Source organism: Leucoraja erinacea, chromosome 21 (genome assembly GCF_028641065.1).
Source record: "Leucoraja erinacea ecotype New England chromosome 21, Leri_hhj_1, whole genome shotgun sequence".
Taxonomy (NCBI): domain Eukaryota; kingdom Metazoa; phylum Chordata; class Chondrichthyes; order Rajiformes; family Rajidae; genus Leucoraja; species Leucoraja erinaceus.
The window spans coordinates 18,792,318-18,811,347 of NC_073397.1; the positions used below are offsets into that span (position 1 = coordinate 18,792,318).

The following is a 19,030-nucleotide window of genomic DNA, read 5'->3' on the forward strand; positions in this document are numbered from 1 at the left end:
TCACGCAAACATCATAAAACTATGATTAGTGCTGCTATGTTCATCTGATCTTCAGGCTGTAACATAGGGTTAGGAGCTATGTCCGATAACAGTAAGTCAGTACACGCTGCGAATCAGGATTTTGTGGAAATGATACTAAATGTTTAGTCAGTTTTACGTCAATTGATCCTCACTTTACCAGATTCCCCTGGATCCAACCAGAACCTCAGAAATGGAGGGATAAAGATCAATGCAGACAGCTGAGATTAGTTTAATTTGGCACCATGTTCCAACACAGGCACCACGAGCCAATAACCCTTTTCCTGTGCTGTATTTTTCTATGTTCTAAGCAATAATTACACAACTCCGAATCAAATTTATTCCCCAGCCCTTCAACTTTTAAGATAATATCAACGTCAGATACAAACCTTATCCCAGAAAGGCTGGATACAAAAATGTCATGCAGAAACAAGGAACTGGAGATGCTGGTTTACCAAAAAAGACAAAGTTCTGGAGTAACTCAATGGGTTAGGCAACATTTCTGGTGAACATGGCTAGGTGACGTTTCAGATCAGTACACTTCTTCACTTGATATATCACCTATCCATGTTCACCAGAGATGCTACCCTGCTGAGTTACTCCACTATATCTTCTTTTTACAAGACAGAAGGTGATACTTTCCCCGAGTACAAAGTCCGATCTATCTATCTAAATTGTCAGCGTAATCTCCTTCCTTCTGTATACACAGCCAGCCTCCCCTTGAATGCATCCTTATGATGCATCAATTACCAAGGTAACCAATTTCACATTTTCACTCCTCTCCACATAAAACATATGGTTGTGAATTCCCCACTTGAATGCTTCGTAACAGATTTATACCAGAAGAGGGTTTGAATGTGAAATAGTAAACTTGTTCGTTGAAAACATTTGTCTATATATTTTCATTGCAGCAGCCTGAAGGTGGTGAAAAATATTTGAAGGGAAAGGACAACTTGGATGTAATTGAAAAAAAGTAATGGAGATCACTGGATAAATCTCCAAGATCTGCTCATTCCACCCTATGGACATCAAAACAAGAGGAAGCTTGTATCTGAATTAGGCACAACAACGAATAGGCACACAAAGTCCAGGTTCAAGAACAGCTTCTTCCCTACAGCTATCAGGCTATTAAACACAACAACTAATAAGCTCTGAGCTCTGAACTGCAAAAGACTATATTATTATTGCACTATATTTGTTATTTATTGAACTTTTTCTTTTTTTTCTCTTCCCCCGTTATGTACTATGTTTACATATTCACATGTTCTGTTGTGCTGCAGCAAGTAAGAATTTCATTGTCCCATCTGGGACATATGACAATAAAACACTCTTGACTCTTTCTAAAGCCGAGGTTCTTATCAAACAGAGGTCATCGTCATTTCCATTCAATTAAAACTGACCTCAGGAAGCATGGTGGAGCACATGCCCAAATCCACATCAATGATGCCGAAGTGGAAATGGTTGTTTCAGGTTTCCTGGTTTAATATTATTCATGACCTATCGTGGACCACCCATATTGATGCGACAGCCACTAATGGGCCTGTCCCACTTACGTGACCTTTTAGGCGACTACAGGAGACTACGAGGTCGCCACATGCTCGCTGGGGAGTCGCCTGCATGGTGGTGAGTAGTTCCCGCATTCTCATAACTAGTCGTGGCTTCATTCTGGTCGCCGCTAATTTTTTTTAAATGTTGAAAAATTAGCGTTGACCAGAATTTTGACCCCATGGAGAGCAGTGAGAATTCTCGTGACGTAGGTGCAGTTGTCGTGGGTTGCCAGGTCGTAGGTTGTCGCTGGTGCTGACCAGTGAATTTCATTGGCTCATTGGGAAACCAAAACGTAAACAGTAGTTTTCAGAACCAAGGTTAACCGACCAGCAATGTTATTGCCCGCTGAGCTTCACAGCCGTGTATCTCTGGTTTCTTAAAAGTTGTCTCCACTCCTTCTCCCCCCCCCCCCCCCTCTTTTATTGTCTATTCTCTTGAAGATAGCAGAGTCAGGGGATAAGGGGAGAAGGCAGGAACGGGGTACTGATTGTGGATGATCAGCCATGATCATTGAATGGCAGTGCTAGCTTGCAGGGCCGAATGGCCTACTCCTTCACCTATTGTCTATTGACTTACGTGACCCTTCCCGTACTGTGCTTTCACCGTCTTAATCACAGCGCCAACCTTCCTGTTCATCATGGTATCCAGTTGCTGGATTTTCAGTGACCTGCTACGACTTAACAGTCGCCAGCAGTGGCCTGAAAAATCGCCTAAGTGGGACTGGCCCATAACACGTCTACTTCCCCAAGACGCTGAGGAAATTCAGCATGCCTCCAATGATTCTCGCAAACATCTACAGATGCGCCATAGAACACACGCTGCCACATTGCATCACAGCTGGGTTTGGAAACAGCTCTGCTCAAGACAGAAAATACCATAGGTTGCAGATGTAGCCTAGTGCATCACAGATCCAGACTTCCCACCATTGACTCCATCTGCACTTGCCTCAGAAAAACAGCCAACGTTATCAAAGACCACCCCAGTCATTTGTCCTCTGCTCCCATCCTGCAGAAGGCACAGAAGATTGAAAGTGTGCACCATCAGACTCAGATACACCTCTACCCCTCTTTTTAGCAGATTTCTGAATGGTTCTTCCAAAAGCTAGGGTACTGTCATATTCATCTCTATGTGGACATTGAACTTTGTCTATAAAACTGAAGCACTACAATGCTGGGAACTATCTATGATATCTATTGCACTTGAGTTCTTGTATTTACATATGGTGTATCTGCTCAGTTTCAATTACATACAAAGCAAAGCTTTTCACTTTACCTCAGTACATGTGACAATAATAACCATTAATCTAATTTTAAAGCAATCTTTCAGATGAAAAGAGGACTGGAAATCTGCAAGGAGGTAGCTCTGAAAACTTACAGTTTGCAGATATCTGTGAAATTCACAAACGATGTCTTCTTGGTTCCCACTCTGACCACTTGAGGTGGTTTCATAACAAACTTTCTTTTCTCCCCAGCCACCATATCAGGATTTTTTTCTCGCATTATATTAAATACACGGGTCAGCAACTAAAGAACAGGAAAAAAGGCATATTTCATATTAATACTTGCGAGAGTTTCAAACATATGCCTGCAAGATGTATGTGTACGTAGACAGAAATTTAACACTAACTGAAGATTTATGAGGTAGGTGCCCTGAACAAATTTATCTTCACAGCAGGGAAAGCATAACTTTTATTTTATGGACCTATCTCTCAGGGTATTATAGAACTGGTAGGCAAGGTCAAATATAGTTTTGATCAGGCAAAATTCCATTCAAGGACCTCCGGTCTTTAAATGCCCCGTATTCAGTCAAACAAACTTTCACCCACAAAAAAAGCACGTTCAAGGAAAAATAATTTTTAAACATCTATCCAACATGATTTTTCTCTTTGATTTCTTGCGCTTCTTGGAGTGCGAAGCAATCTGACATAGCTGTCAAATGTAGGTATGGGGTTAAAGGATGGGGATGATTGGGCCACTGAGCACAGACATCATTCGACCCCCACTTTACATTCACTACTCAGGAATTTATTATCAAAATATAAAAATCCAGCGGTCACACATACACAAGCCTCTCAGGCTATGATTAATTATAGTAGCAATGTTATAGCTCCAATGGGAAGAAGCTATTGGAATTAATACTTGAATATGAGAAAATGTGTACATAAACAGATGTATACACACATTTTGTAACAGGTTAGGGTAAATGAAGGGAGTTCAAAACACCAACAAAGACTGTCCACATAAAGGTAACATTTTAATCAGTTTAATCATTGCACTGTGTAAACTGCTTCAGCTGCTGTGTTCCTGCTGTGAAGACACATATACATGAAAAATTCTTCAATAAAACAGTCAACCTGGTTTGAGTTAAATTATTTATGGATGGAGGCAGCATGACAAAATTATTGGGTGCACATGGAAAGGATTTCTCCTGAACTAATATCCAGACTTTCTTTTAACTAAAGTTTTAGGCCTGGCTTCATGATGTCCTGCCAACTATGTTAAACCTGGCCAACTAAAAGCTGATTTGTTTACATCAGAAGTTAATACTTTTAAATAATTTTAAATCTGCCAATGAAGTGGCAAGTACAAAAAAGGATAACAATTGAAAACCCAGGGAACAGCATGGCCGGCGATTTGTTACTGATTTTGGAGAATCATTGAACCTGCAAGTGACTTCAGAAGGCATGCGTTAAAAGCAAATTTCTAGCTACATTCCAGTGATTGCTGGAGCAGAAGAAAAATGATTGCAACCTTCCAAACCAACAAGGACGCAAGGTCAGATGTAATTCAACTGGCCAGGAAACATCTCTAGAGGTCGTTTCATGTCAGGACCCTTCTTCAGACGCAAACCGGAGCATCACCTGCCCATGTTCCTGACCCAAAATGTCACCTATTAATTCGGTACTTTAAAGCGGAGAATCACAGGTCCTCGATTAGTAAGGATGTCAAAGGTTATGGGAGATGGCAGGGAAAGGGTTGAGATGGAAAGATAGATCAGCCCTGGTTCAATGATGGAGTAGACATGATGGGCCGAATGGCCTAATTCTGCTATGATATATGAAGGCATTAACCTACAAACCACAGAAGAGGAAAGGTGGAAAGGACATCTGTAATCTGATTGTTTCCTTTCTAGAGAGTCTCGTCTTTAATTGGTATGTGTACAAATAATGAAGCATTGAAATTCTTACATGCAGTAGCATGTCAGTATAGTTTAGAGCTACGGCATGGAAACAGGCCCTTCGGCCTACCAATCCATGCTAAGCATCGAGCAACCATTCACACTAGTTCTATGTTATTCCACTTTCACATCCGCTCCCTGCACACCAAGGGCAATTTTCAAGTTTGCAGATGACACAAAGCTGGGTGGTAGTGTGAGCTGCGAGGAGGATGCTATGAGGCTGCAGAGTGACTTGGATAGGTTGGGTGAGTGAGCAGATTTGGTCCCCTAAACAGAGCAGTGAGCAGTTTTGGTCCCCTAATTTGAGGAAAGACATTCTTCCTATTGAGGGAGTGCAGCGTAGGTTTACAAGGTTAATTCCCAGGATGGCGGTACTGTCATATGCTGAGAGAATGGAGCAGCTGGGCTTGTACACTCTGGAGTTTAGAAGGATGAGAGGGCATCTCATTGAAACATATAAGATTGTTAAGGGTTTGGACACGCTAGAGGCAGGAACCATGTTCCCGATGTTGGGAGAGTCCAGAACCAGGGGCCACAGTTTAAGAATAAGGAATAAGCCATTTAGAATGGAGACGAGGAAACTTTTTCTCACAGAGAGCGGTGAGTCTGTGGAATTCTCTGCCTCAGAGGGCGGTGGAGGCGGATTCTCTGGATGCGTTCAAAAGAGCTAGATAGGGCTCTTAAAAATAGCGGAGTTAGGGGATATGGGGAGAAGGCAGGGGTACTGATTGGGGATGATCAGCCATGATCATCCCCAATCAGGCTTCCTGTTTTTGCTACCATTGAATGGCGGTGCTGGCTCGAAGGGCCGAATGGCCTACTCCTGCACCTATGTCTATTGAACCCAGAGAAAACCCAGGCTGTCACAGGGAAAACTCATAAACTCCATACAGAGAGCACCCAAGATCATGATCAAACCCGGGTTTTCTGTGCTGGGAGGTAGCAGCTCTACCAGCTGCGTCGTTGTAAAAATAAGGGGTTGCCCTTTAAGACAGAATAGGTGAAATGTTCTCTGAAGATGGTGAGTCTTTGGAACTTGCTTCTTCAAAGGCAGTTTGGGTAGGGTCACTAAATACCCACGGCAAAAGGGGACATTCTTCATAACAAGAATGTAAAAGGGTTACTATGGGCAAATGGGTTTGCAAAGCTGAGGTTACAATCTTGGTAGTTTATTAAATGACAGAGGCTGAGTGGCGTACTCCTAAGACAAGGGGCTTAAGGGGCTGAGTGGCGTATTCCTAAGATACATGGGGAAATTGTGCTCTATGTCAGAGTTGTTCCGACAAGGTCAGCAGGAGTAATACGTTGATGCAATGTGCTGTCATGAAAGATGATGCAATGGGATACAATTCAATGACTCAGTGACAGGCAGAGGCAGCACTTGGTGGGAAAACTATCATGAAAATCAACAGCAGGGGAGGACACAGGGTCAGTGGTGAAGGATACAAATCCAGTCTCAGTCACAATCTCTGTTCAAACATATCTGTATGGCAATAGTGATGTATGATATGCAAAAGATGAGAGGTGGGGGCCGATAGATGTTGCTTTGATGAACTAAATAATTATTTGTAAATACATCAGTGAAGGGTTTATGCAAAACACAAGGTACTGGAGGAACACAGGTCAGGCAACGTCTGTGGAGGGAATGGACAGGTGACGTTTTGGGCCAGGAACCTTCTTCAGACTCCAGCACTTTTGTGTTTTAATTGAAAGATACAGCATGGAAACAGGCCATTTGGCCCATCGAGTTCATGCCGACCATCGACAACCCGTTCACAAAAGTTCTGTTATGTCGTTTTCTCATCCACTTCCCACATACTGGGGCAATGTAGGGGCTTCCCCTGAAGAAATATTGCTTCCTAACCCGCATTCCATCAGACGTGAAGACAGAAAAGATAATAAAAAAACGTCCTCACATAGTTAACCAGTATGTATTTTTACCTCGTCGTAAGTGTAGTCTCGTTCTGATCCAGCCCACGCTGGCCCAGTCGGGGAGACGAAAGTGATACCATCGTCTCTTTTGCTTTCATCATCATCGATTACTGAGGAAATAAATCACCACTTTGTGAGAGAAGAAGTTGTAACATAGTCAAGTCCTATGATGAAAAGGTAGGAGAAAGGGTTTAAGAGGGAAAGATAGATCAGCTGTGATTTAATGGCGGAGTAGGCTCGATAGCCCGAATGGGCCTAATTCTGCTCTTATGACCTATGACCATATTTCCCTGCAACCTTTAACATCATTACTAATCGAGAACCTGTCACTCTCCGCTTTATGTTGTCTCCGGATCATGTGCAGGCAGAGAAGGGTCACAATCTGAAACATAACTTATCCATGTTCTCCAGGAATGCTGCCTGACATGCTGAGTTACTCCTGCACTTTGTACCTTTCCTTCGTAAACCCACATCTGCAGTTCCTTGTTTCTACAGGGGTGATTAGTTTATCTTGGCATGTTTAGCACAGATATTGTGGGCCGTGGGGCCTGTTCCTGTACTGTACTTTCTATGTTATAAACTTAAGGGGAAAATGCATTAAAAGCCAGCTTTCATTCTGATCGTGATTCAATCACAGAGCCGCTCTAGGTAAGCAGGGTTCAGGCAATTGCTTCTTAGCCTCAATATCTCCAGCTTAAAAGAGAATAAAACGCTGAGGATCTTTACTGGCACCTGTTTGCCAGATGCTGCTGGAGGAGTTTGTGTGGGTATCAACATGGCATGGACCAGTTGGCTTAATACTGCTATGATACTGTCATTTCACATACATGTTCAAATGCAGGACGTCAGTTACACATGCTGTGATTACAGTAATCTGCTGGTGGCCACAATCAGACAAAGAAAATCCAAACTAACAACACCTCTCCCTGCACACTAATGTCTTGGGGAAGAAAGTGGAAGGAAACCAAAGCAAATAGAATGGTTTATTTGATTCTAAATAGTTAAATGTAATAAATTCTGTTTGGCTCATGAGAAGTGGCTGCGTGCTTCAAATTACATATGGAGCCTCGGGTTCAAACAAAACCCAGTATTTATATGAAAAATATATTGAGAAATCCAGTTTATTAAATTTTCAGGCAACAATTTTAAATCTGTATTACTCTTCAATACCCCAAGTTTAAAGATTTTGGTTCAGTACTTTTATAGTTTATATTTTGCAACATCAGGCAAGAATACATAATACCCACATTATTCTAGTGCAGACGTTGCCAACAATATGTGGCACTTAAAATATTTGGATGACTTTCTTGCAGCTATTTACGAGCATTAAGTATGCAGATTTCCAGGAACAGGCCCTTCAGCCTAACTATACCGATGCCCCATCCACATTTATTCCACCTGCCTGCCTTTGGTCCATATCCCTCAAACCCATCCTATCCATGTACCTGTCCAAACGTATTTTAAATGTTATAGTACCTGCCTCAACTACCTTCTCTGGCAGCTTCTTCCATATACCAGTTGGGACAAAGTTGCCTCTCAGGTTCCTATTAAATCTTTCTCCCCCTCCTTAAATCTGTCCTCTTGTTCTTGATTCCCCTACCCTGGGTAAAAGACTACTTTCACCCTAACTATTCCCCTCATGATTCTGAGCACCATACACTCAGACAAAGTTACACATGCCCAGTTTACAATGCCAATGTTCCAAACACAGGTTGAACCTCTTGGGCTCAGTGTTCTGTGGTCTGGCAAGATTAGAATGTAGTACAGATCTGTCCCATTTAACTAATTCAATCCAAGATCTAACTGAGATCGAAAATTAACTTTTAAAAGAGACACAAGGAATTACAATGTTGGAATCTTGAGGTGGAACTCAGCAGATCGGGCAACATCACTGGAGGGAATGGACAGGCGGCAATGTGGGTCTGGACCGTTCTTCCAACTGGAAAGGCTCAACCTGTATTACATTCCACGTCTTTATCAATGGGGCTGTGTATGTATACCCACTGCAAACCAAGGTTTTCAGTTTAGTTTACACATACAGCATGGAAACAGGATCTTCAGCCACAGAGTCCACGCCAACCATCAAAAACCCAGTCACACTCGTTCTACTTTATCCCATTTTCACATCCACTCCTTATATGGATGTGGGAGGAAACCAGAGAAAACCCATATGGTCACAGGGGAACGTGCAAACTCCACTCGGGACAGCACCCAAGGTCAGGATCAAACCCTGTGCTATGCTTTAGTGCTGTGAGGCAGTGGCTTTACCAGCTGCAACACTATTTTACCCATTGCATTTGTCAGCTGGGGGATGGAGAGGAAGACCATCGATGGACAACTTCTCAAGGTGAAATACTCACTGCCATCTGTCCTCTCATTTATTTCCTCATCCTCGAAGGTGACAGGTTTTGGTTTCTTCTTTCTCATCATGCTCATGTCAAATGCATCATCATCAGCTTCTCCCTGCTCAGGCACCTCATTTTCAATTTTCAGATCCTAAGAGTGTCAACATTTCCATAAATTAAATACCTCCATTGCAAAGGAAACACAGACTGTTCAAAAAAGCTTTGGTTTGGTAGCAACTACTTTTAAATATATATAGAGGATAGAGAATCTTAGGAAAAACTGCAAGCGATGACATTACTGCTTATCAGCAGTCTGCAACTTTAAAAGAACAGATTACAATAGAGAACAATAATGGATGTTGCTTTTTCCATGATCCAAATGCCTTTAAAGATGTGGTGCTCGCCCAAAAACGTCATAGCGTAAGAGCCAGAGTATTACAACTCAGATTCATTTTGAAACCGTGTCAAAGGAACTGCAGATGCTGGTTTATACCAAAGATAGACACAAAGTGCTGGAGTAACTCAGCAGTCAGGCAGCATCTTTGGAGAAAAAGAATAGGTGAAGTTTTGGGGTGGAACCCTTCTTCAGGTTGAAGTATTTACTCCTACATGTTGTGTCTATCGTAAGTGATTTTTGAAATTGTATCATACTTCATTTTTTCTAATGTTATTCATTCAGCAAATCATAGTTCATTTTCTCATACGGGTAATATTCATTTGGCAAATAAGGAAGTTTCTCATATCACAGGTCAACATAGACCTCATGGCCTTGCATTACTAACCTTTATACTATCATCAATGTCAAAAGCTTTCTTTGATTTCTTCTTTTTCTTCTTTTGATTGATGAAATCCAAGTCATCTAAATCATCTGTGGCATCTACGATTGAAGAAAAATTCTCTTAGTAGATTATACAACAACAAATAGGGATTGGACAATTGAACTTATGGCCTGAAAGAACACAGCAGTGTGTATATGGAGAGAGGGGGTGGGAGGGGGAGGAGGGAGAGCGGGGAAGGGGAGGAAGAGAGGGGGGTGGGGGGGGGGGGTGAGAGAGGATTCGGGGAGGGGGCAAGAGAGGGGTGGGGGAGGGGGGGGAAGAGAGAGGGGGGGGGAGGGGGGGGGAAGAGAGGGGTGGGGAGAGAAGGGGAAGAGAGGGGTGGGGAGAGAGGGGGAAGAGTGTGGAGGGAGGAGGAGAGGGTTTGGGGAGGTTGTGTTGATGTGACTCGGCCGCCCGCAGCCGTTGCAAGAGGCGCTGCGCGCGGGAGAGCTGGACAGCAGCCATTTGAAGTTGACAGCAGCCGCTATGGCTAGACGTGTTCGGATCCCGGGTGAGCATACAGTGTAAAAATGCAGAAGCAGCTCGATTGCTTTAAATTAATGGTTCACTTTACCATCGCTTCCAGCTGTGAGGTTAACAGCGGCGATGAACGGTGGGGGGCAAAACAGGGGTGGGGGAGGGATGTGAGAGGGATGGGTCAGAGGTGAAGGGAGGGGATAGGGGGAAGGTGAGAGGGGTAGGGAAGAGGGGTGGGTGAGTGGAAAGAGGGGGAGATTCGGGGTCGGGGGAGAGTGGTGAAAGAGGGTGAGAAGGGTAGGGGGAGGGGGTAGAGAAGGGGGGTGGGAGTTGAGGAGGGAGAGGGGTGAGGAGAGATGGAGAGGGGAGAGAGGGGGAAAAGGAGGAGGAGGAGAGAGGGGTGGGGGGAAAAAAAAGAGTGGGGGGGGGGGAGAGAGGGAGGGGGGAGGATGGAAGGGTGGGAGGAGGGAGAGGGGGAAGAGTGTGGAGGGAGGGGGGGGGAGAGAGAGAGAGAAGGGGTGTGGAGGGAGGGGGAGAGCGGAGGAGAGATGGGGAAGAGTGGGGGAGGGAGAGAGAGAGATGGGGAGGGGTGGGGGAGGGAGATGGGGTGGGGAGGGAGATGGGGGGGGGGGGAGGGGTGGGGAAGATAAGTGGAAGAATGGGAAGGGAGTGGGGGAGAGGTGTAGGGGGAGTGGTGGAAGTGGGAGAGGAGGGGGGGGTAGGGGGGGTAGTGATGGAAGGGAGAGACGGGTAGGGGAAGGCGTGGCTGAGAGGGGGAGAGAGGGAAGGGGGAGAGAGGGAGGGGGGAGAGGGGAGGGAGGGGGGAGAGAGGGAAGGGGGGGAGAGAGAGGGAAGGGGGGGAGAGAGGGAAGGGGGGGAGAGAGGGAAGGGGGGGGGGGGAGAGAGGGAAGGGGGGGAGAGAGGGAAGGGGGGGAGAGAGGGAAGGGGGGAGAGGAGGGAGAGGGAGGGGGGGAGAGAGGGAAGGGGGGGAGAGAGGGAAGGGGGGAGAGAGGGAAGGGGGGGAGAGAGGGAAGGGGGGGAGAGAGAGGGAAGGGGGAGGAGAAAGGGGAGGGGGAGGGAGAGAGGAAGGGAGAGGGGGGGGAGAGGGGGGGGGAAAGAGAGAGGGGGAGGAGAGGGGGGGGGAGAGGGAAGAGGGAAGAGAAGGGGGAAGGGAAGGGGGGAGAGAGGGAAGGGGGAGAGAGAGGGAAGGGGGGGGGAGAGAGGGGGGGGAGAGAGAGGGAAGGGGGGGAGAGAGGGAAGGGGGGGAGAGAGGGGAGGGGGGGAGAGAGGGAAGGGGGAGAGAGAGGGGAGGGGGGAGAGAGAGAGGGAAGGGGGGGGGGAGAGGGAAGGGGGGGGGGGGGAGCGGGAAGGGGGGGGAGAGGGAAGGGGGGGGAGAGGGAAGGGGGAGAGACGGGAAGGGGGGGGGAGAGGGAAGGGGGGGGAGAGGGAAGGGGGGGGAGAGGGAAGGGGGGGGAGAGGGAAGGGGGGGGGAGAGGGAAGGGGGGGGAGAGGGAAGGGGGGGGAGAGGGAAGGGGGGGGAGAGAGGGAAGGGGGGGGAGAGGGAAGGGGGGGGAGAGGGAGGGGGGGGAGAGGGAAAGGGGGGGGGAGAGGGAAGGGGGGGGGAGAGGGAAGGGGGGGGAGAGGGAAGGGGGGGGGAGAGGGAAGGGGGGGGAGAGGGAAGGGGGGGGAGAGAGGGAAGGGGGGGAGAGAGGGAAGGGGGGGAGAGGGAGGGGGAAGAGAGGGAAGGGGGGAGAGAGGGAAGGGGGGAGAGAGGGAAGGGGGGGGGGAGAGAGGGAAGGGGGGAGAGAGGGAAGGGGGGAGAGAGGGAAGGGGGGGAGGGAGAGGGAAGGGGGGGAGAGGGAAGGGGGGGAGAGGGAAGGGGGGGAGAGGGAAAGGGGGGGAGAGGGAAGGGGGGAGAGAGGGAAGGGGAGAGGAGGGAAGGGGAGAGAGGGAAGGGGAGAGAGGGAAGGGGGAGAGAGGGAAGGGGGAGAGAGGGAAGGGGGAGAGAGGGAAAGGGGAGAGAGGGAAGGAGGACAGTGAGGAAGAAGGGGGGGGAGGGGTCGGGCGAGGAGGAAAGAACCGGACAGAAGAAAGAGGGGGAAGAGGAACGGGAAGGGAGGGGGAAGGTGGGGGGGGGGGATAGAGGGAGGGGGGGGGGGGAGGGAGAGAGGGAAGGGGGTGGGAGGGAGAGGGAAGGGGGGGGTGGGGGAGAGGGAAGGGGGTGGGGGAGAGGGAAGGGGGTGGGGGAGAGGGAAGGGCGTGGGGGAGGAGAGGAGGGCGTGGGGAGAGAGGGAAGGGGGTGGGGAGAGAGGGAAGGGGGTGGGGGGAGAGAGGGAAGGGGGTGGGGGAGAGAGGAAGGGGGTGGGGGAGAGAGAGGGATTGGGTGGTAGGAGGAGGGGGAGGAGAGGGAGATGGAGAGGGGGAGGAGAGAGTGGTGGGGAGGGGAGGGGAAGGGGGAACAGGGGGGAGAGAGGTGTGGCGGAGGGAGATGGGGGGGGGAGAGGGGGGAAGAGTGTGGAGGGGGAGGGGGAAGAGTGGGGAGGGAGAAGGAGGTTGAGGGGAGAGAGGGAAGGGGGGTTGAGGGAGAGAGGGAAGTGGGATGGGGTGGGGGGGAGAGGGAGAGAGGGGTGAGGAGCGGGAGATGGAGGAGAGAGGGATGAGGGAGAGAGGTGTGGGGGAGGTGGACTAGTGTGGAGGGATGGGGAAGAGTGTGGAGAGAGGTGGAGCGAGGTGGCGGGAGAGAGCGGAAAGAGTGGGGAGGGAGAGTGGAAGGGGAAGGGGGAGGGACAGTCCATCTGTTCGCCATTCCCTTTCATCCCCAATCCTCTTTCTCTATTCCCACACACGTGATCACGGGCTTCGACACAGGCTGCGGTGGGGGGGTGCAGGTGCAAAGGCATATGTAAATGAGATCCATTCCGATTGGACATATGTGAGGGATGGCATTGTGACATCACACAATGGAACATGCTGCGACATCAGGCGGGGGAGGCGTGGCTGGAGCAAAGGCATATGTAGAATCCATTCCGATTGGACATCTGTGAGCATTGGGCATTGTGATATCATGCGATGGAACGTTCACCAACATTCTATGCGCGAGAGCTGTTTTTTTTTTACATTTTGAAAAAAAATTGGGGGGGGGGGGGGGGGGGGAGGATTTTATTACAAATGTGTACATAAACACGGCGAAATTTAATGAGTGGATTTGAGAATGTAAAAGTGAAATCTCTACCGAAATGGAAAAAATCTGGGAGAATTTCGGAGTTGTTTTGGCGTAGCGAGGAATCAAAGGCCGAATCTGGCACGCACAAACACACAGTTTTAATATATAGATAGATATATATCCAAATTCAAAATGTAACTATGTGTTAAATGTGCAAAGGCCCAACCACAAAAAGAAACCTCTCGCAATGCAGGGTACATCTGTAGTTTTAGTTTAGCTTAGAGATACAACATGGAAACAACCCTTCAACTCATATTGTCCGATCATCTGTTCACACTAGTTCTGCCCTACACACCAAGGACAATTCACAGAAGCCAGCCTACAAACCTGAACACCTTTGGGATGTGGGAGGAAATCTGAGCACCCACGTGGTCACAGGGAGAACGTACAAACTCTGGTCAGACACCACCTGTAGTCAAGATCAAACCAGAGTCTCTAGCGCTAACGCAGCAACATTAGCCACAGTGCCGCCTACAGCTCTACAAAGCCAAAAATGTGAATTTTATATTGATCTCGGAGATGTACTCTCAAAGTTACTGACCAGAAACTCCTGTCGTATATGTATGATCTTTGAACAAGCATTACAAACGGTCTGGATAGCAACAGCTATATCTTTCTGTACACCCATACAACATCTGATGTACTGGTTGAACATTAATTTTATCCAACAACTTACTCATTGCATAATGTGGTAAGAAGCCTTTATGTATTAAGCAAATCAACTTGAAGACATACAGGTTTGTAGGTTAATTGGCTTTAGTAAAATGTCTCTAGTGTGTAGGATAGTGCTACTGTACAGGGTGATCGCTGGTCAGCACGGACAGGGTAGGCCGAAGGGCCTGTTTCCGTGCTGTATCAAGTTCTAATGGGACCCGACCCAAAACATCTGTCCACCAAAAATCTACTGAGTTCCTCCAACACTTTGTGTTCTGCACAAGATTTCAGCATCTGCAGTTCTCTTTGTCTAAAACTCAGCATTCCTCCTTTTATTAATACGAGTAACATCAGTTAGAACCTTAGGGTCCATTACTGCTCCAACACCAAAGAACTATGGAAAACTGGACTGCTGGCAGATTTGAACAAGGTGAACGGGGTCAGATGAGGTTGTGCATACTTTAGTTGCTTCATCTCATTGTTACATGAAATAATGAAATAGAGCTACACAAAGAACAGTTGCTGAAAATACTGCTGGTCAGACAACTGGCTTTCACCTCTAATCTCTAGAAAACACCCAACCTTTCACAACAAATCAGTAAGCTGTCTGTACATTCCACCCAGCAGTAAACTGTCCGACTCAAAACATGGCCCATGTCTACCAAAGATGCTGCCTGTCCGGCTGAGTTACTCTGGCACCTTGTGCCTTGAACTGAGATTGGCATTGCTTGATTTTGAATGAATGGCTGTTTAGCCCACTGAATCTGAAATGTTTGGAAGCAAAGGTCTTTAAGGGACAATACTTTAAGGACATATTCAACACTGTATCTACCTCTTTGATCTACATATTGTGCTTGAGTTTGACTTGATTTTATCTGTGTATGGTATTATCTGATCAGATAGAATGCAAAACAAAGCTTTGCACTGTAGCTCGGTACACGTGACAATCATAAACGTACAACCATAAGTGCAGTTTGTTGAAACATTTTCCCATGTACATGTGATGATGGCAAATTTAATATTATTGGCAGAAGAGGGAATTTATTTATGACCCAAGAGGTGGAGGAGCTGTGGGAGGTGTGGGTGCTCTGGCTGGGAGGTGGTGACTATGTTGCAGGAGCATTGAGAGAAATTGTGGAGCATTGAGCTCACTGCCCAGAAAAACAGCATCATATTTTAAAAGATATCCAGATATCAGCACCTGATGCTGTGTAACTAGAGGGTGAGAGCGGGGAAGTTAAATCCACTCAAATATTTATTTATTTTAATACTGGCATGGAAAGGCTGATCATCTTGATTTTTTTACTTATTCTTTTTGGGGGTTTGGAGCTACTTTTATTGTCCATCTGCAATTGCAGAGTAGGTGGCAACAAATTATTTCCTGAAACGCTGAGGGCCTTTTCGCAGTACTCCTACTGTTCATGTAATAGGTCATTCGGCCCATCAAGACCACTCGACATTCAATCATGGCTGATCTATCTCTCCCTCTCAACTCTACTCTCCTGCCTCCTCCCCATAACCCTTGATACCATTACTAATAAAGAATTTGTGAAGGTAGTTGAGGCCAGTTCATTGGCTATATTTAAGAGGGAGTTAGATGTGGCCCTTGTGGCAAAAGGGATCAGGGGGTATGGAGAGAAGGCAGGTACAGGATACTGAGGTGGATGATCAGCCATGATCATATTGAATGGCGGTGCAGACTCGAAGGTCAGAATGGCCGACTCCTGCACCTATTTTCTATGTTTCTATGTCAATCTGTCTTAAAAATATCCATTGACCATATTTCTATGCCAAAACCTAATTAATATGTTAGAAGCCCCATACTGAATTCTAATTAAAAAATAATTTTGAAATACTGTATTAAAGGAATTGAAATACCTTTCTTCTTACTATCTTCATCATCTGCTTCCAGGACTTTCTCCTCCAGGTTCTCTGCTATTATGGTCTCCTTGCATTCTGTCACTGGTATCTCCTCTGTTGGCTGCTCTGTGCCATCTTCTTCCAACATGAAAGGCTTCTTCTTTTTCTTCTTTTTTTTGGTCATGGTGGGATCAAAAATCATCTGTGTATGTGAGAGGGAGAGGCAGAGAGAGAGAACAGACATTTGATCAATTAGGGTTTCAAAACAAGTTAGCATACTTAAAAATATTATTCTGAATTATTCTGCACAGGGATAACTAAACTCGTTACAACTCTGTTTTTTGTTCTACATCTACTTGGCAAAGTTTCAGTATTTTTCTCAAAAGGAATTGTTGCAATCATATATTAAAAAAATCAAGGACATCAGTGCAGGAAATACTTCCAACAATCCATCCTCTGTACAATGCAATCATTGAGTTAAAATAAAGGTTAATTTTACAAACAAAAATGAATAATTATATTCCATTTTAGTCCTATCCAAAACCAGCACTATTTCTGAACCACTGAGGACCTCCAGGCAATAACTGCTGAATGCCCGTCAAAAGTTATCAAGGATAACAATGGAACGGATAATATATGAAAGAAACACTGTAGGAGTCACACAAAATTGTTTCAGACCATTCAGAAAATGCAAGCCAAATGTATATTGTGGGCACTGGTCATGCTTGATGTAGTGCATGATCACAAGAATTGCCCTCTTGGAAACATGACAAAGAATGTTTAGCTTAAGAGATACAGCATGGAAACAGGCTCTTTAGACTGTCGATCACCTGTTTGTACTTGTTCTATATTATCCCACTTTCTATTCACTCCCTACATACTGGGGGCAGTTTAGAGGCCCTACAAACTCGCACATCTTTGGGATGCAGGAGGAAACAGGAAGACCCACATCAAACTATGCAGACACAGGGAGACCGTGCAAACACAGAGAGCAACCGTAGCCAGGATCAGACTTGGGCCTCTGGTGTTGTGAGGCAGCTCTGCATCAATAGGCCGCCTTTTAGAAACATAGAAAATAGGTGCAGGAGTAGGCCATTCGGCCCTTCGAGTCTGCACCGCCATTCAATATGATCATGGTTGATCATCCAACTCAGTATCCCATCCCTGCCTTCTCTCCATACCCCCTGATCCCTTTAGCCACAAGGGCCATATCTAACTCCCTCTTAAGTATAGCTAATGAACTGGCCTCAACTACCTTCTGTGGCAGGGAATTCCAGAGATTCACCACTCTGTGTAAAAAATGATTTTCTTATCTCAGTCCTAAAAGACTCCCCTCTTATCCTTAAACTGTGACCCCTTTTGCAGAAAATAACATACATTCTCTTCATCATACGAGCCATAGTGATACTGTGTGGAAACAGGCCTTTGGCCCACCTTGACCACACCGGCCAACATGTCCCAGCAGCACTAGTCAAATCATTTCTTTACGACGACATGCATGTTAACATTTTGAACAAGTTAAAATGAGATAACATGCATGCTTTGCATCATCAAGGCTGTTAATAGGATCTTATAGATGTCATTTTTTTCCTGAAGCTGGAGCCAACAACTTGTGTGGTCTTGGTTTGATAAATACAAATATTTAACCCAACTCTGTCCACCTAGCACCCACAGAGCCTGCCTCACCCTTCCCACTCCCCCTTTATATAAGGTACCTTCCCTCTACAAACTCAGTCAAGTTTTTGATCCAAAATGGTAACAGCTCTTTCCCACCACCTGCTCCCCATGTTGCTCAACTCACTGAATTAAAAAAAACTTTCTTGAAATTCCTGCATTTAGAGTCCCACATCCAGACATGTTCATAAATATTAGATAAGAATTAAAATTCCAGAAATAACCCAGCACACATCTTCATTGCAACAGGAAACAAGTCTACATGCAGGATAAATGGGATTCGGAATCCCGAACAATGACTCTGGATTCCATGGAGTTATCTGGTGTTTTGCTAGTCGTGGGCAGCAAAATTTGCCAATTCCCACCAACAATCCAGTTTCACTTGGTGAATCAGCACATCATGAGCAAAATATGAAAATAGCACTGAAACAAAAAAACGAACAAATCGCAGAAGTAACAGCGGGTCAGACAACATCTGTGGAGAACCAATGTCACATGGATTGGTGACATTTCATGTTAGGACCCACCTTCGCATTTACGAGGCATGACCCGAAACGTCACCTCCCCTCCTCATCTCACATATACCTCGTCTTTCGCCCACCTTTCGTCCTCCCCTTCATTTCTTCCCTTGCCTCCCTCTTCCTATTGTCTCCTCCCTCACCCCCGTCCCTCCTTCCCCTGCACCGGGGGAGGGAGGGGAGAGATATTACACTAGTAACACACGCGGCCCCGGAGGCGGGACTCCGGTGATGAGCTCCCACCGCCCGGGATGGCGACAACGCGACGGGCCCGAGGGTGCGGCGGCCACGCCAGAACCAGGCCGGGTAGGCCTCAGGCTCCAGCGGGCCGCCACGGGCTCAGAATTCGAACCGGAGGCCTCGACTGCATCGGTGTCCAGACCCACCGATTGACCGACCTCGTCCCCCGACATGGCGGCGCCTCCTATGTGCTAGCCCGGCTGCGGCTCCGGCTCCTCGCTGCTCGTCCTTCGGTCCGCCCGGCGCCTCCGCTCACAGCGCGACAGCAAGAGCGCGCCGCCGCCGCGCCCGCGCCTGACAGCCCCGCGTCCCGCCCCCTCCCGCATCCCAGGCTCAACATTGGCCACCCGTAGCTCCTCCCCCGTCATGATTGGTTGAGTTCCATGTCCGTCAATAGACGTCATGAAGGCGACAGCCTTCAAGCGCGAACCGCCCACATTGCATCATTCCTCTGCAGTTTGGGCCGCGACTGCGCATGTGTTCGCCCCGACGCACGCGCCGGCGTATTGTTGCGCAAGCGCATTGAGTTTCACTGCCTCCATTATT

At 47.0% G+C, this 19,030-nt stretch overlaps 1 protein-coding gene across 2 annotated transcripts in view; it reads right to left on the reverse strand.

The window, feature by feature from the left end:
- Positions 1-18,800, reverse strand: part of eif2s2 (eukaryotic translation initiation factor 2, subunit 2 beta) — a 33,646-nt gene extending 14,846 nt beyond the window's left edge. The window contains exons 1-6 of one of the 2 annotated variants that reach the window (XM_055652289.1): positions 18,631-18,800; positions 16,071-16,254; positions 9,803-9,897; positions 9,036-9,171; positions 6,685-6,785; positions 2,941-3,089 (exon numbers count right to left, since the gene is read on the reverse strand). In XM_055652289.1, coding sequence (XP_055508264.1) covers positions 2,941-3,089; positions 6,685-6,785; positions 9,036-9,171; positions 9,803-9,897; positions 16,071-16,254; positions 18,631-18,657 — 692 coding nt within the window. In that variant the 5' untranslated portion in view covers positions 18,658-18,800. The remainder of the gene's footprint in view (positions 1-2,940; positions 3,090-6,684; positions 6,786-9,035; positions 9,172-9,802; positions 9,898-16,070; positions 16,255-18,630) is intronic. The other variant, XM_055652290.1, reaches the window with a different exon arrangement.
- Positions 18,801-19,030: the final 230 nt, after the last annotated feature.